General features: G+C 41.1%; 1 protein-coding gene across 4 annotated transcripts in view; it reads right to left on the bottom strand.

The window, feature by feature from the left end:
- SLC12A6 (solute carrier family 12 member 6) overlaps window positions 1-17994 on the bottom strand; it is a gene marked incomplete at its 3' end in the record, with an annotated part of 94337 nt that overhangs the window by 1239 nt on the left and 75104 nt on the right. For 3 of the 4 annotated variants that reach the window (XM_084241109.1, XM_084241110.1, XM_084241111.1), the window contains 11 exons: window positions 15606-15780; window positions 13680-13798; window positions 12418-12516; window positions 10918-11037; window positions 9426-9530; window positions 8009-8177; window positions 6513-6708; window positions 5488-5657; window positions 4505-4636; window positions 2230-2337; window positions 1851-2035 (listed from right to left, as the gene is read on the bottom strand). In XM_084241109.1, coding sequence (XP_084097235.1) covers window positions 1851-2035; window positions 2230-2337; window positions 4505-4636; window positions 5488-5657; window positions 6513-6708; window positions 8009-8177; window positions 9426-9530; window positions 10918-11037; window positions 12418-12516; window positions 13680-13798; window positions 15606-15780 — 1578 coding nt within the window. Of the gene's footprint in view, window positions 1-1850; window positions 2057-2229; window positions 2338-4504; window positions 4637-5487; window positions 5658-6512; window positions 6709-8008; window positions 8178-9425; window positions 9531-10917; window positions 11038-12417; window positions 12517-13679; window positions 13799-15605; window positions 15781-17994 lie in introns of all 4 variants that reach the window. The other variant, XM_084241108.1, reaches the window with a different exon arrangement.

The raw sequence follows: 17994 nt of genomic DNA, 5'->3' as shown, positions 1-17994 counted from the left end.
AGATTTATGGTCAACTTATCTTTGACAAAGGAGCAAAGACTATGCATTGGAGCAAAGAAAGCTTGTTCAATAAATGGTGCTGGGAAAACTGGGTCGCTACATGCAAAAGAATGAAGCTTGGGCCTCCCCCGTGGCGCAGTGGTTGAGCGCTGGGTTGCGAAGCTGCCTGCAGCCTCTGCAACGCCGGTTCAATCCCCAGCTGCTCCCCGGCCACCGGAGGAGGGTCCCGCATGGCGCGCAGACCTCTCCTGCCGCCCGCTGCTCCCCTCAGCAGTGTGCTTCGGTCCTTCTGCCTGCTCTGTTCCTGGCTCTGGCTCTGGTGAATTCTCTCACCCTCCCGCGCTTCTGACTGTACCCAGTGCTTGTATAAATAAATAAAAAAAAAAATAAATCTAAAAAAAAAAAAAAATGAAGCTTGACCACTACCTCACACCATACACAAAAATCAACTCAAAATGGATTAAAGAACTAGACATAAGACCTGAAACCATAAAATACATAGAAGGAAATATAGGCAAAACACTACGTGATATTCACATCAAAGACATCTTTACAGACACATCACCCAAAGCAGTGATAGTGAAGGCAAAGATAAACAGCTGGGACTACATCAAATTAAAGAGCTTCTGCACAGCAAAAGAGACAATAACAAAAACAAAGAGAAACCCCACCAACTGGGAGAACATTTTTGCACCCAACACTAATGATAAAGGACTGATCACAAAAATCTGCAAAGAGCTGATGAGACTCAGCAACAACAAAGAAAATAATCCAGTCAAAAAATGGGCAGAAGAGCTAAAAAGAAACTTCTCTGAAGAGGAAATGCAAATGGCCAACAGGCATATGAAAAAATGTTCAACATCACTTGTCATCAGGGAAATGCAAATCAAAACTACCATGAGATACCATCTTACACCAGTGAGAATGGCACATATTAAAAAAACTAGCAACAACAAATGTTGGCGAGGGTGTGGAGAAAAAGGAACTCTTCTGCACTGTTGGTGGGAGTGCAAACTGGTCCAACCATTATGGAGAGCTGTGTGGAGATTTCTGGACCTACTAAACATAGAGCTTCCATATGATCCAGCAATTCCACTCCTAGGTCTTTACCCAAAGGACACAGAAACATCCATTCCAAAGAACACCTGCACCCCTATGTTTATAGCAGCACTGTTTACAATAGCTAAGCTTCGGAAACAGCCCAAATGCCCCAAAATAGATGACTGGATCAAGAAGATGTGGTCCATATATACCATGGAATATTACTCAGCATTCAAAAAAGATAAACACATGCAATTTGCAGCAACATGGATGGCGCTGGAAGGGATCACGCTCAGCGAAATAAGCCAGAAAGAAAAAGAAAAACACCAGATGGTCTCACTCATAGCAGGAATCTAGAAAACTTAAATAAGGGACCAGGAAAATGAATAACTATAAGAAAGTGAAAATCAAAATCAACAAAAAACTATGAACCAGAGACACTTTTGGGGGGGGTGGGTGTCGGGAGGGGAGGGATTGGGTCAGAATGGGGGGGTTGCAATTGTATGGGGAATATAAAAATAAAATTTATTATTTAAAAAAAAAAATTTGAGTTTTTCCCCCTTGGCTATGAATAATGTCATGAACAAGTGATTTACTTATATTATTGTCCTGGATTTTCTGTTTGCTCGTGTCATACTAGAAGTGCGTGGAGAGAAAGGAGGACAGACGCTCCCATTCAACGTTAACTGGGAGCTGATAGGTACAGCAAACAACAGAGAGAGATGGCTGGGCTCGAGATGAAATGAAGACCAGACTCCACGCCCGGCAGCGGTGGCACTGTTTCCCAGTTTGTGAGTTGGGAAACTTACGGACGCATGTTAAGCAGGTCCTGGAATCCTTCCATTGACTTGGCCTTTTGCCCCCGAGATGCCATGTACTTGTCTTTTGTCCAAGTCATGTGCACCTTCTCCTGATAGGTTTCTGTTTCTTCATCCTCATCAGAGCCAATACTGGTCAGGCGCAGCATTGAGTTCCGGTCTTTCACCAACTGTGCCTGAGGAAGGACCAACATTAGCTATGACGAGTGCAATTTTCTCCCCTGCTTCATCTTCATGATTTTGAAAATAATGTGGCTACAGTGGAAAAGCTGATAAAATGAGACTATCACCCTCTGTAAACAAGGTCGTGTCACCCCTTTCGGCTGACAGACCACATAGCTCGGGGTCAAACAATGTAACACGGTCTCACCTCTCTGTCCCGCTCTGTTTTGGACAGGCGCATGTGCCGGAGCATCTGGGACCTCTGCTCCATCATCAGGGTGCGCTCGTAGGTGTATGCGGATATGTCACTGTCATGCTGTCAGTCACAGACATCATCCAGAGTGGGCAGCAAGCACAGAGGAGAGAGGAGGACGAACCACACATTTTCATATCTACTTACTAAACCAGAGAACATGTGACTATCAAAGTTTCACACCCACTTTGCCTAGTCATGAAGCTACATAAACACATTAAAGTGGATTGTAGATTAAATCTAGAAGTTCTGAGAGTATTTTTTATAATGTAAACATTACATACAGATGTTTCTTTTAAGTAGAAAATGCAAATGCTAGTCTTTTTTTTTAATATTGCTAGGTTATTTAAAAAAAAAGTTATGAGTGATTTTAGTAGGGCTATCTGAATTAAAATTGAAAATTATATTAAGCAGATAAGAATCTGACAGAAGGCAGCAGTCCTTCTGCCCACTTGTGACTATGCAGGTGCTTCTTCTCACCAACCCTCCCTGTCTGCAGGGCTGCAGCCTCTGGCCCGCCCATAACCCGTGAGCATGCCTGGACTTCTCTTCACTGACATCCCTCGACAGAGGCCGCTCTCCTCTAGGCCGCCCACCTGTGACCATGCAGGCCTCTCTCAGCAAACCTGTCCCTTTTGGAGCAGCTTTCTGCCTGCTTGTGTCTACGCAAGTGTCTTTTATTTGTCTGTCCCTTTTCCTAATAAACCTGCTTTTTTAAATATTAAAAAAAAAAGACTGACAGAAATATAAGGTTGTGTTGTGTTAACAAACACAAAGAGTTAAAATCTGCATTAAAAAGAATGAGATAGGGTATTCCTGGTGGCGCAGGGGGTTAAGCATCAGCACTAGGAAGTAATCCTCAGCTACTACAGCACAGTTTGATCCCTGGCCAGGGAGCTACCCACATGGCGCAGCATACCTCTCCTGTCTCGCCCGCTGCTCCCCTCAGTTCAGTTGATCTGCCTGTTCTGTTCCCCACTCTGTCTCTGGTGAATCCTCTCACCACCCCCGCCCCCATATCTCTGGCCTGTACCCCAGCTCTTGTATGCATAAATAAATTTAAAAAAAAAACAAAAACAAAAAAAGACACTCATGCCATTTGCAGCAACTTCAAGAGAGCTAGAGGGGACTATGCTCAGTGAAATAAGCCAGAAGGAAAAAGAAAAATATCAGATGCTTTCACTTATAGGAAGAATATAGGAGACTCAAATAAGGGATCAGAAAAAAACAACAAGAATAAATTTAAAAAACACAATCAGCAGGCAACTATAAATCAGAGACATCGTGCAAGGGAGGGGAAGAGACAGGGATGAAAAAACAAGGGAGGGAACAGCACAAGGGACTGTGGTGATGGTTCACGGGTGAATGGGGGGTAGAAATTTTATGGGGACCACACCTGAGAGGAGAAAGTATACATTGTACAAAAGTGAACAACAATGTAAAAAAAAAAATGTATATAAATATTTTTAAAAAGCAAAAACAAAAGCGGCACTAAATATACATCACATACACATTCTGCTTATCTAGATCAATACATTAGGGTTTTGTTGGACCTAAAACATTAACCCACATTTATAACTGAACAATTTTTTTTTTTTTAAAGATTTATTCATTTATGCATACAAGAGCTGGGATACAGGCCAGAGTTGGGGGAGGAAGGGAGAGAGGATCCACCAGAGACAGAGTAGGGAACAGAACAGGCAGACAGACGAAATACACTGCTGAGGGGAGCAGCGGGAGAGACAGGAGAGGTCTGCTGTGCCAAGTGGGTTTCTCTCTGGCTGGCTGGGAATCGAACTCGTGCTACAGAGGCTTCGGATAGCTTCATAATGTGGTGCTTAACCCCCTGAGCCACCAGGGAGGCCCTCTTTTTTTTAAAGATTTATTTATTTATACAAGAACTGGGGTACAGGCCAGAGGCGTGGGAGGGTAAGAGAATTCACCAGCGACAGAGCAGGGAGCAGAACAGGCAGACAGACCGAAGTCCACTGCTGAGGGGAGCAGTGGCCGAGACAGGAGAGGTCTGCTGTGCCATGTGGGAATCTCCCTGGCTGGCCAGGAATCAAACCAGTGCTGCAGAGGCTGCGGACAGCTTCACAGCACTCAACCCGCTGCACCACCAGGGAGGCCCCAGTAGCTGCACAATTTTCTAAACCAGAAAATGTTCTGGGAAGAAAGGGTAGAGGATGGGGAAGCAGTGGTCATCTGATTTCAATCTCAACTTTCTTACCATCTCCACCACTTCCACCTCTGCCTCAATGCGCAGGTGATACAAGAAGGTGGCCAAGTCTTTCTTCATCTGAATACTGTTGTCTTCCAGCTGCGCCACTGTGAAGATCCTTATGCTGCATTTTCGCCACACCTGAGAGTGTACAATATTTGCATGAAATATTAGATGCAAGAAGGCAAAAAATTGTTATTTCCTGAATAAAATACAAGGCATTTTTGCTTAGAACCACCTTGCTATTAGTACCAGGTATTTGTTCCTAATTTCCTACTTGCTACGTTCTTATACAGTGAGGCCTCACTTAATGTCATAAATAGGTTCTTTCTAACTTCAATTTGAGTGAAACAATTATAAAGAAAGCAGGTCGAGGAATAAGGTGATTTTGGTCACTGCTAAACGGGACTTTTTTTCTTATCCATGTCATAATGACACAAGGTTGAGCAAAATCACATATTTCAACACCCTGCTACATGAGGGCAAAAGCTGAACTAAGCAACACACTAAATACGGTGTTTAGAATGCTTAATTTCATAACAAGAGAAAACTAATAAAAAAGGAAAAGATGGTATACATGAGGGCGCTTTATTTAGACAGCATGGTGAGGATACCACTGAGACTAACATTTACTCATTTAAATTTCAGTTTAGTCCTACCGAAGGATGTGTATATGTGTAAGACACATGCCCCCTACATGCATCCTTAGGTTTCTAATATTTGTGAGATTTTCTCTTTTTTTTTTAAAAGATGTGTTCACTTATTATTTTTTCCAAGGGCTCACACAGAACTTTATTAATTTGCTGAGTGTCACTAGAAAATAGGTTAACATCAATCACAAAGAAAACGATTTCTCATAAGGTTAAAATGGGGATCATGGGAGAGTCAAGACTCTAATTCTTCTGATTCGAACTCAAAGAGGAAGAATCTGTGTAGTAAACCAGGACAGATTCAAGGGTAAAGGTATTCAGGGGTAGAGCTGCCTAAAATACCTTGTGCTGCTTGAGCAGGAATGGCAACAGCATGAGCATCCCCCCGTCATGCACAATCCACCACACATCAATGTTGCCCTCGGAAAACTGCTCCACATTGCTGGGGAAGAAGGAGATGTTCTTAGCCACCAGCAGAGCCAGGTGGGCAGCAGTTGTGACTCGCACTGTGCCTAAGGAGAAAAGAGAAAATCAGGATAAGCAGAAAAAAATCCTCAGGATTACTTTGCTTCCCATCATGTAAGGAAATTGAAGCTAACGTTCTCCTACATATCTTGGAGAAATGTGTCCTATTGGATATCCCTGGTGGTGCAAGGGGTTAAGATGTAACCTATGAAGCTGTCCGCAGCCTCGCAGCACGAGTTCGATCCCTGGCCGGCCAGGGAGCAACCCACATGGCGCAGCAGACCTCTCCTGTCTCACCTGCTACTGCCCTCAGCAGTGTACTTCAGTCAGTCTGCCTGTTCTGTTTCCCCACTCTGTCTCTGGTGGATCCTCTCACCCCCCACTCCTCTGGCCTGTTTCCCAGCTCTTGTATGCATAAATAAATAAAGCTTAAAAAAAAAAAAAAAGCTGTCCTATTTACGCAAAAGTGTAATAAAGATCACTGAAAAAAATCTTAATAGCTAATAGACTTAAACTAAGAACCACGATTTCTGTATTACCATCTGTATATGCGTCTATACATATATACACATATTCTTATTCTAAGAGAGAAGGTGAATGTAGCAGATGCTGATGCTGAAGGACAATCCTTCCAATTCCTGTGAGAATGTCAACATGGATATCACAAATGGAAACCATGGCAATTTCAGAGATGACTCCTGAAGTAAAAACTTGCCAGAGATAAGCAATTCATGGCCATAATGCAGAGCGGGAAGGGGTGAGCAGAGTCAAGTGATTATGACTAAAAGCTAGTGCCCTTCGAAGACAATGCCTCAGCGAGGGTTCAGCCTCTAGGAGGCCAGGGGGTGGGGTTGGGGTAAATGCCCTGTGTGGGCGCTCAGGCTAGTCTAAGTGTTCTGTACCAATAAACGTCTTCCAAGCTCGAGCATCTTCACTCTGGCGCCAGCCATTAGGCCATCCCATCACCACCGTGTTGTGCTTCATGCCCCCGAGGCCACACGACTGGATGAGGTGAGAAATGCCCTCTTTCAGCTTGGCAGCCACCACCAGCTGGCAGAATCCTTTCACCTTCTCTGCCTCCATGAGGTGCTTTATGGTCTGAAAGAGACAAAGAACCTCAACACTAAATTGCTTCATCCTGGACCTTAACCTACTGCTCTTCTCCATGTCACCCTCCTCTTCTCCAACTCCACGGAAGCCCTGTCTCCTGCAGAAGAGCTCAAAGGTTAAAATTATCCCAATGGAATTTCACTCTCCTTTGTCTTTCTTCACCTTCTAAGTGCGCACTACACAGAGAGTGGGTTGTCTACGTGCAGTTCCTCTGCCTTTTCTTAGATTATGTTTTTCTTTCTTCGTAACAGACCAACAAAACAGACAGCTGGAATTTTCAAAAAGGAAATAGTAAATATTCTTTCTTAATTGACCAGGGTGCGTTCACTGGTGTGAACATGATCTTCTTGCTGCAGTCCCAGTCATGCCCTGACTCATTACCAGAAACTTAATCTGATGATTTAGTTTCACTTTAGAATTTTCTCAGGTATGTTTTCTTTTTTGTTTCTCCTATTTCTGTATCCTTTTAGCCAGTTTAATGGTGATTATTTATGACACTTATACCTACCTTACTTATTCATGCCAATTTGGAGGTAAGATTTCATTTACTCTTACTCTACCCTTTTGGAGTGAAAAAACGATGGTTTTTCTCAAAGGCATAGATTAAGTCAGTGGTACAGCTAAGATAGTAAACAAGGCTCTTGATTTCCAATCCTGTGCTCTTTTTATATTAATTTTTACCATAATCCTAAAGTTTCTTCACATTTCTTTCTAGTTTGTAGGGTTTCAAAACATTCCAAAATGAAATCTGATAAATTTTTTGAAATGCAACTGAAAATTTCTCCAAATATCAGAGTTGCTCTACCGTTTATAATAGTATTAGAGTGAAAAACTACTCTTTTTCTTCAGGTAGAGCTTTAATATTCAGTACAACTTGTCAGAAACAGCTAAGGAATCTTGCTTATGATACCACACAGATGAGTAAAGGGGAAGAAAAGTTGCTTATTACTGCTTGTTGTCAAGATCACAGGCACCATTTCAAGGGATAGATTTATATACATGATTGCTCTCAGGGCTGAGTCAATGTTTGTAGTCTATTTGGACATAGTTCTTAGTCTTGATAAGCTACAGTTAAGTAATACTTCATTTAATAGATGGAAAGAAAGAATAAATTACTGTCTTCTGACATCTTATTATTTGGATGACTATGGCTATTCAAAACTCAGACTAAGGGCGAAGCCGCCTAGATCATTCAGGGAAGGGATTAACTTAGACATCTGAGGTCTTACTACTTAATATCACAAGATCAAAGCTAAATTGCACTAACTCAACAAGTCTTGACTCTTACCTGCTCAGCAGCCAAAGCTTCACCATAATTCTCCAGGAAGTTCCCCACAATGACAGAGCCCACAATAGTGAGACCCTTTCCTGCTTTGAGTTGTGAAGCAAAGGTGAGGAGGCGAGGATGCTTGACATGTAAGTCTTCATCTAGTTTCAGCAGAACCAATAACTGAGGCCTATAAAGAAGTTGAGAGACGGTAGAGGGGAGAAAAAACTTTGGGTTTGGGAAACAGAATGAGAATTCTACCTTTTAAGTCAGGAGATCTGTATGAAACATAATTTGACAGAAGCAATTTATTAGAGAAAGTAATAGGATAAGAATATAGTTCTTGGGGCCTCCCCGGTGGCGCAGCGGTTGAGCGCTGGGTTGCGAAGCTGCCCGCAGCCTCTGCAGCGCCGGTTCGATCCCCGGCTGCTCCCCGGCCACCGGAGGAGGGTCCGGGGTTGCGCGCAGACCTCTCCTGCCGCCCACTGCTCCCCTCAGCAGTGTACTTCAGTCCTTCTGCCTGCTCTGCTCCCTGCTCTGGCTCTGCTGAATTCTCTCACCCTCCCGCGCTTCTGACACTACCCAGTGCTTGTATAAATAAATAAATAAATCTTAAAAAAAAAAAATAATATAGTTCTTCTAGGGGGCCTCCCTGGTGGTGCAAGGGGTTAAGCACCAGCACTATGAAGCAATCCTCAGCTACTGTAGCACAAGTTTGATCCCCAGCCAGGGAGGTGACCCACATGGCGCAGCAGACCTCTCCTGTCTCGCCTGCGGCTCCCCTCAACAGTGTATTTCAGTCAATCCGCCTGTTCTGCTCCCCGCTCTGTCTCTGGTGAATCCTCTCACCCCTTGCACCTCTGGCCTACCCTTTCTAAGTGCTTACTACACATATAGCACTCATAAATAAATAAATCTTAAAAAAGTTATTCTAAATCCTTCCAGTATTATCCCAAATTATTTGATCTTCAAGAAAGAATAAAAGTGGTAAAAAAAAAAAATCTAGATCATAAAGCAGAAAAAAAAAAAAAAAGGAATCAAGAATTTGGGATCATGGGCCTCGCTGGTGGCGCAATGGGTTAAGACACAACCCATGTAGCTGTCCGCAGCCACTGCAGCATGAGTTCGATTCCTGGCCAGGGAGCTACCCACATGGCGCAGCAGACCTCTCCTGCCTCACCCGCTGTTCCCCTCAGCAATGTATTTCCGTCAATCTGCCTGTTCTGTTCCCCACTCTGTCTCTGGTGAATCCTCTCACCCACCACACCTCTGGTCTGTACCCCAGTTCTTGTATGCATAAATAAATCTTAAAAAAAAAAAGAATTTGGTCTGTTATACCAATTCCTTAAGCCACAGGATTTCCTTATTCCATAATCAATGAGGCACACATTTCTCTGTTAACCAAATGCCAAACACTAGGCTCAGTTTTTTTCTTTACCTCCAGTTTTTAGTGTGTGGAGGTCCTTCTTCTAGTCGAAGCAAAGCGAACCGGGCTGCACTGAGGGACAGCCCACGGATACCATCACCCCATTCTTTCTCAGCTCTGGGGCAAAAAAAGGAGAACAGAGCAGGGACAGATTAAAACTATAGCAGGTACAATGTAAAAAAAACAAAACAAAACAAAAAAAAGCTTATTTTTTCTGAATCTAAAAGTAATATATGTATAAGGTAAAAGATTAAAACTCCTGGGGCCTCCCTGGTGGCACAGTGGGTTGAGCACAGCGCTGTGAAGCTCTCCATGCCCTTTGTGGCGCGAGTTCAATCCCTGGCCAGCTGGGAACAACCCACATGGCACAGCAGACCTTTCCTGCCGTGCCCGCTGCTCCCCTCAGCAGCGTATTTTGGTACATCTGCCTGTTCTGCTCCCCGCTTTCTCTGGTGAATCTTCTTCCCCCCACCCAACCTGTACCTGTACCTTCCTTCCCCCCCAAACCTGGCCTGTACCTCACTTCTTAAAAATAAAAAAAAAGGCATTTTAAAAAAAAAGATTAAAACTCCTATTAATAATTCACATAATGCTTTACACTAACATAGTGAGTCCTTTGTAAGCTTAGCCACACTATCATTCACTAACAGATTATACTGCACAATAGGGCTGGTCACTGTCTTTTACTTAAGTATTCTAGATATTCAAAAGCAATACTATAAAATAGCAATCAGGATTAGGAAATTAATACAGATCCAAAGTTTAAACTATTTTGAAAATAATGGGGGTGGGGGGTTAATTTAAAACTCAGTGTGTTAACACTGAATCAGTGTTAATTACTCCTAATTTTTGGAAGTTGTTAGTGAAGTCTTAGTTGTTACAAAGTTATTTGGCATGAATTTTCTTTATCTCAGAGACAATCCCTGACTGATGAGATAAATAAGAATATTTCTAGGGCCTCCTGGGTGGCACAGCAGGTTGAGCACTGCCCTGTGAAGCTGTCTGCAGCCTCTGCAGCGTGGGTCTGATTCCCGGCTGTGGGTTTGAAACCCACATAGCATGGCAGACCTCTCCTGCCTTGCCTGCTGCTCCCCTCAGCGGTGTCTTCAGTCCATCTGCCTGTTCTGCTGCCTGCTCTGTCTCTGGTGAATTCTCACACCCTCCCGCACCTCTGACCTGTACCCCGGTTCTAGTATAAATAAGTAAAAATCTTAAAAAAAAAGCTATAAAAAGAATATTTCTATCTGTGTTATACTTTTTTAATACTCATATTATTATTTAGACATGTCATTTTAGATGTTTTTTCATACATCCATTCACACTTTCTAAACAGGTTTCCCTTAGAATTAAAGGATGTGTCTATAAGATGGTAAAAGAATTAGGGATACAAGTTTAGTGAGGGATGAAGTGACCTGTTCCTTCATGCAATTTTCATTGGACTGATTCTAATGAAATCAGCCAGTTATACTTTTAGGAGAGATCAAGGTCAAATCCACAGACTTACCCTTGGTACTCGATGTACTTGTAGATCATACCAGCGATCACCATGGCTACAATGGCGTAGTACCAGGAAGAAATGAACATCAGAGCCAGACATATACTCATTCCCATGAAAGAGAGGGCCCTAGAGAATTAAGAACACAAAAAAGTATCTTTCCAGCTAGCTAAAAACAGAAGCCTCTGCTAGAGATGCTTCTAAACTTTGGCGAAGGATTATTTTTAAAAATTCCAATCTAATGCATGCAAAACATTTGCAAAATGCAGTGATAATTACTAGAAAAATTATCATATGCCTGGATGCTGTGGCAATGTCAAATTGCTATAAAAATTCCTAAATTACTCAATTACTACAGTTGTCTTATCAAGAACTGGTAATAGTCAGTAGCTATGCACTGAGCCTCAAACCATCCTTTGTGCTGGATACTTGATTGCTGTGAAAACATAAATGAACAGGATCTACAAAAGTCATCGGTAGTTACGAAGATAATTAATGCCTAGTTAGCAAAGCAGGGATGGGACATAGAGTCAAAATTATTAACACCATCATGATGTTTTTTAAAAAAAGTATTTCATGTAAACATTCCTAGAATCTTTGAGATCTGCAGCACAACTGCAGAACCATCTACAAAAAAAATTGCCATTGGTCTCCATATTCTCCATATGAGAAACTTCAAACGTTAAAGGTGGAAAGAGGTGTAGCCAAATAAACATCACTTCATGGCCCACCACTAATAAGTGAAGGCAAGGGGAGTGATGATGAAAGTCAGCAAACAGGAAAGTAGTGAAAGGTACATAGAGAACATATTAATGAACTTTTAGCTATAAGAGAAAAGAAACGGGATGGGATGTAGCTAAAAAACTGACAGCTCCTTCAGGACTGAGAAGTCCAGGCCACAACAGCAGTACCTGTGGCAGCACTTTACATTATCTCAAAACAAGCCAATGTACAGGTAATAATACTAATCCCCTTTGCAAATGAATAAAATGAACTGAAATTTTAAGTGGTTATATGCTTTGTTGAAATTTACAAAGTTATAGGACAGCAGAACTGCTATTGGAACTTAGGACACCTAACTCCAAAACTCACACTCTCAACTACTAAATGAAATTGTCATAAGGAAGACAGTTTAAGAATGAAAACTGGTAAGACTACAAGCATAAAAAAAAAAAGATGAAGTCCAGTGATTAGCCAAGATGGAAACAGGAAAGTACATATGCAAAGGTTGGTTTAACCTGAAGAATATAAGAAGTTGAAATATTTCATAATTGTGATTTTTATTTTCCAATGAGTGTTAAAGTTATTTTAACACAATATATGAAAAACCATGGTAGGAAGGTGGGGAATTCAGGTGAGCACTGAAAGTTGGAACAGACAGTATGGAAAGGCTGGCAAAGAAAAAAAATTGTATCAAGAACCTAGAATCTCCTAGTTTTCTAGTTCACTGATCAGTTCTTTATCCAAATGTGGGGGAAGAAGGGAAAAAAAAAAAAAAAGCAGACTTACCAGTGGTAGTAGCGGAACCTGGGTCTCCAGTTGGGTGTTCGAAGTAATGTTTGCAAGGCACATGCTAAGTTTACAAAGAGGTAACACATGAGAAAAAACCTGGCAGGAAAAATAGAAGAGCTAATTATTATAACCTTTAAAGGATAACTCAAGAGCTATTTAAAATAACTGGACACTCTCCTGTCCACTAGTTCTGGATTAAGACTGGAAATTAGGAAAATGTAAACTTCCCACAACCCTGCTCATCCTCTCTCAGTGAAAGACACCAAAATCATTTATCCAATTGCTCTTGGGATAATCCCAGTGTTTTTCTTTGTTATTCATCCTTGTCCCAAATTTGTCTATCAAGTCCTATGGATTTGACATATTTAGAAATTTCTATACTTTTTTTCTCCTTTCTATCTTTACTACTATCATCTTAGTTCAGGATCTCACTTCTTTGCTGGATTAGTTAATAGGTCTCAAGACTTATTTAGGCATTCCCTGTTCAATTTTGGCATCCTTCTAATCTATCCCTTACACCATGTCAATCATCCTAAAATATAAATACAATAATTTTGTTTTTCAAAGGCTTACTCACTATTTCCAGGTCCTTTGCGGTCTAGTTCTATCTACTCTCTGGCCTCCTCTCCCCAACATGCACTCTCTTTTCTATCAAAGTACTTCTGATAATCTGGATGTGCTGCATTATTTCATCTCTCAGTTACTTTACACACATTCCTTGCCTACATCTTTCACTCCTTTGTTGCTTAGCAAATGAAGTCATTCTTCAATGTAGAAGTGTCACACCCTCCAGAAAACCTTTGAATCCACTTAATATTCTCACTTTAGAGCTCTGGCAGCATGCAGTGTCCACCTTTGCCACCACAAGTACTCATTACACTACATAAGGATTATTGGTTTCTTTATCTACCATCAGTTCCTTAAGGCTGTGTCTTATTCACCTTTGTATTTCCAGCATACTGCACAGTGTGAAGTTATCAGTAAGTCACAAAAGAATGAATAAAAGCTAACAGTAGCAGTAAAAACTCAACCTGTTGATAACATGTCAGAAATAAATATTTTCTGCAGTTATATAGCTAAGGAAAAAACACTACAATTTATGAAAGTTAACCTAACATGAAAACTCAGTAATATTTATTATTTAGGTGAAGCTATATCTGTACTCTGTTGTTTTCATGATTGCTATAAGCCTGATAGAAATAAACATGTATTCTATGTCATATAAGCAAGATAAAGTAAAGGGAATATCTGGTTCTTACATGGAAAGGATTGGGGCCACAAGATCCAGGGAGGCGATAAGGATTCCCAGCTCTGCAATGGCAGCAGTTAAAAGTAAAGCCCAGGTAGGCTCCCCATTCGCTTTGCTGTGACCGAAAACCTGTATATAGAAGGTAAATATCACAGATATAGGAAAGTGTTCGGTCAATTCTCCCTGATTCCTCTATGCTACAGTTTCAGATATCTGAAAGATAATAGTGTTACAATTGTGGGATCTTTTCCTTTTACCATTTTTAATATAGAGAATACAAATATTTATTGTACAAAATTAAGGCCATAGTATTTCACAGCCGACTAAGGCTTAAGAAATACTAGGTAATTTTTTAATCCTTTACAACAATTTCATGTCCTTTTCCCACTCCCCCAACTTTAAAATGACCCGGCCAAATGTTATCAAAACAAACATCATAAATACCACCAAGTCTTTTTTTTTTTTTTTTAATAGAGGCATGTTTTATTTATTTATTTATTTATTTGTTTTGTTTACACATGCACTGGGTACAGTCAGAAGCGCGGGAGGGTGAGAGAATTCACCAGAGCCAGAGCGGGGAGCAGAGCAGGCAGAAGGACCGAAGTACACTGCTGATGGGAGCAGCGGGCGGCAGGAGAGGTCTGCGCGCCATGTGGGACCCTCCTCCGGTGGCCGGGGAGCAGCCGGGGATCCAGCCGGGGATCGAACCGTCACCGCAGAGGCCGCGGGCAGCTTCGCAACCCAGCGCTCAACCGCTGCGCCACCGGGGAGGCCCTACCACCAAGTCTTTTAAAGATGGCCATCCCAAAGTCATTTCTTGGCATGAGATGGTGTACTTTTAAGTCTCTGGCAGCTCCAGCCAATCCCATCATTTTCAAATTCAACAAAAGCACTGTCATGCCTCCCAGGTACCGAACATACTTCCAAATTAAAGCCAGGGAACCGACTCAACACAGATGATATCACCTCATTAGTGTCTTCTGGTAAGTTGTCAAGGAATAAAACGGTTTTCGGGTAATCAGGAAGCCAAGGGTGTGATACTGGATTTCCGTGAGCACCAGATGAATTTTGGTGGCCCCTGACCAGACTTTTTGTTTGTGGTTGTTCAGTCTGTTTCACAGTTTTGGCATTTTTCTTTTCTTTTTTTTAGATTTATTTATTTATGCATACAAGATCTGGGAAACAGGCCAGAGGTGTGGGGGGTGAGAGGATTCACCAGAGACAGAGTGGGGAACAGAACAGGCAGACTGACTGAAACACACTGCTGAGGGGAGCAGCGGGCGAGACAGGAGAGGTCTGCTCACCATGTGGGTAGCTCCCTGGCTGGCCGGGGACTGAACTCATGCTGCAGTGGCTGTAGAAGCTTCATACGTTGCGTCTTAACCCCTTGACTACCTGGCCTTTTTCTTTTCTTTGTCAGCAAAAGTGCCATGAATTTTAGATGCTGTATCAGAGTTGACCTTTGCATACTGAATTCACATTGGTTTACCACAAATGGAGATCCTTGTCAAAGCATTCGTGAGTAAGCCCAGCTCCTTATATACAACAAAGACTTGCCCCTTCATCTGAATGGTCTTTAAAGCCACAATATCTACCATGTGGCCAAACTCAGAAAACAGAGCCTATAGAGGTCACTTCAATTAATCCTTTTTGATTCTGTTATTCATTTTGTTGATATATCATGTATGATTTAATCTGATAGTCATATTTTTGGCTAAGTTGTTCAAACAACCCAAGGCCAATGCCATTTTGTGATATCTTTTAAATGCCTTAATGCCACTACCACTCACTTATAAACTCACACTAGGAATTTAGAGGATCTTGTACCCACATGTCTTCACATAATATGACTGAGTAATTCCTAAGCCTATGAAGACCATCATGTTCTCAGAAAACCTGAGGAACAAGTAAGAGGGCACGGGAAAGGGTCACTTACTCTTAGGAAGGGTATGATGTTATCCTTCGCTATAGCCTGTAGCAGTCTCGGTGCGCCTGTGAGACTCTGCAGTCCAGCCCCACATGTTGAGAAGAAGGAGCCAATGACAATCACCCATGGGGAGGGCCAGGATAAGGTCCCTACCACCAGATTACCTTTCACAGCATCCCCAAACCTGGGAGAGAAATAACAATGAGGAAATTCAACCTAAATACAACTTTAGACAGACAGAGCAGGAAGATATTCATGGAAATTTTTTCTATTTATAAAATTCTGAGGACTGAAATTGAAATAGAATTGAATATTAAGAAATGTAAAGGTATGCAGATTTGATTAAAAGGAACTTTAACCTAAAAGTAACCTATAAGGCCAAAAAATAAGCTAAGTTTAAGTTACCTTTTCCCTTCAAATCAAAATATTTGCTTTTTCTTTGGAAACAGCCCAAATGCCCAAAAATAGATGACTGGATCAAGAAGATGTGGTACATGTATACCATGGAATATTACTCAGCGTTCAAAAAAGATAAACACATGCAATTTGCAGCAACATGAATGGCACTGGAAGGGATCATGCTCAGCGAAATAAGCCAGAAAGAAAAAGAAAAATAACAGATGGTCTCACTCATAGCAGGAATCTAGATAACTTAAATAAGGGACCAGGAAAACGAATAACTATAAGAAAGTGAAAATCAAAATCAACTAAAAACTATGAACCAGAGACACTTTTTGGGGGGTGGGGGGGCGGGAGGGGAGGGATTGGGGTCAGAATGGGAGGGTTGAAATTGTATGGGGAATATAAAAATAAAATTTATTATTTAAAAAAAATTTGCTTTTTGCAGAAAAACTGGAAAGGTAGAGAGAAATACAAGAAAAGCAGGAAGAAAACTGGTAATTATAACCTAATTGCTACACTTATTATACTTTGCACATTTTAGTCAGTTTATTATGATTGTATTTGGTCACAATACACCTATACATCTGTGTTCTTTTAAACTAAAAAGCATTTTCCTATGTCATGAAAATACAGGGATAAACATCTTTATGCACATATCTACATTCATACTTCAGGTTTTTTTTTTACCATGGCAGAGTCCTAAGAGGTGACAATTGCCAAAAAAAAGCAATCAATATCTAAAATATTTCAAAATAAGTGTGCTGATTTTCAGAAAGGTTATACTAAGTTTATTTCCACTGGATGTATATGAAGGTTCAAGCCTTACAGCACACTCATATTTCATAACATCCTTGAGTATTACTATCTTTTTTTAAAGATTTTTCTTTATTTATGCATACAAGAATTGGGGTATAGGCCAGAGGTGCAGGGGCGGAGAGGGCGTGGTGAGAGGATTCACCAGAGACAGACTGGGGAGCAGAGCAAGCGGATCAACTGAAATATACTGCTGAGGAGAGCAGCGGGTGAGACAGGAGAGGTCTGTTGTGCCATGTGGGTTAGTTCCCTGGCCAGGGATTGGGGATCCAACTCAAGCTGCAGTGGCTGGCAATAGCTTGACAGCACTCATACTTAACCCCTGTGCCACCAGGGAGGACCTGAGTATTAAAATCTTAAAGTCATTGCTCGTTTGACAGGTGAAACATAGCATCTCATTGTTTATTTATGGTTTTATAATTTTTAAGTTAAGCATCATGCAGCAGAAAAATAAATGTACATCTCAATAAATTTCCACAAAGCAAATGTGCATGTAATTAACCTCCAGTCAAGAAAGCCAAACCTCTCTAATCATTAGTCCTTTCTTCCTTCCCACTATCCTGACTTTTATTATTATGTGGCTTTACCTGTTTTTAAACATTAAATAAATGAAACACGATACATGTTTTATGTTGTGTTTTTTTCACTCAACATTGTGAAATACATCTTTTTTTATCTATAACTGTGCTTCTTTTATCTTTATGGCTGTATGGTTATCCATTGCGTTAATACATAATTTATCCATTCTGTTACTGACAGACATTTGGACTACTTCCAGGTTTTGATTATTAAGAAAAATACTGCTGTGAGAATTCCTGTGTATGATTACAGTGCACTTGTGTATGTACTTCTGGTGACTGCACCTAGCAGTGGGATTGACAGATCATAAGGGACATGAATGTTCAGCTTAAGGAATAATGACCAATTGCTTTCCAAAGCATATATTCCAATTTATATTGTCAGTAATTTTTATATTATGGTGTACTTTGCCAAAGCTCTATAAACCCATATTTTTTCAATTACAATAGCATAGTCATAATAAACTGTGCTATTTACTTTGGTCAACAATATTTATAGAGCATGTACTAGGTTCTGGTCTTCAAACAACTCAATCTCGTAGGGGAGGTGACATGAAAATAAAGAGCTGCCACATAAGATGCTAAGTGCAGTAATATAGTATATG

This window comes from Talpa europaea (genome assembly GCF_964194135.1).
Source record: "Talpa europaea genome assembly, chromosome: 8".
Taxonomy (NCBI): domain Eukaryota; kingdom Metazoa; phylum Chordata; class Mammalia; order Eulipotyphla; family Talpidae; genus Talpa; species Talpa europaea.
This window is presented reverse-complemented; position numbering and strand designations above follow the sequence as displayed.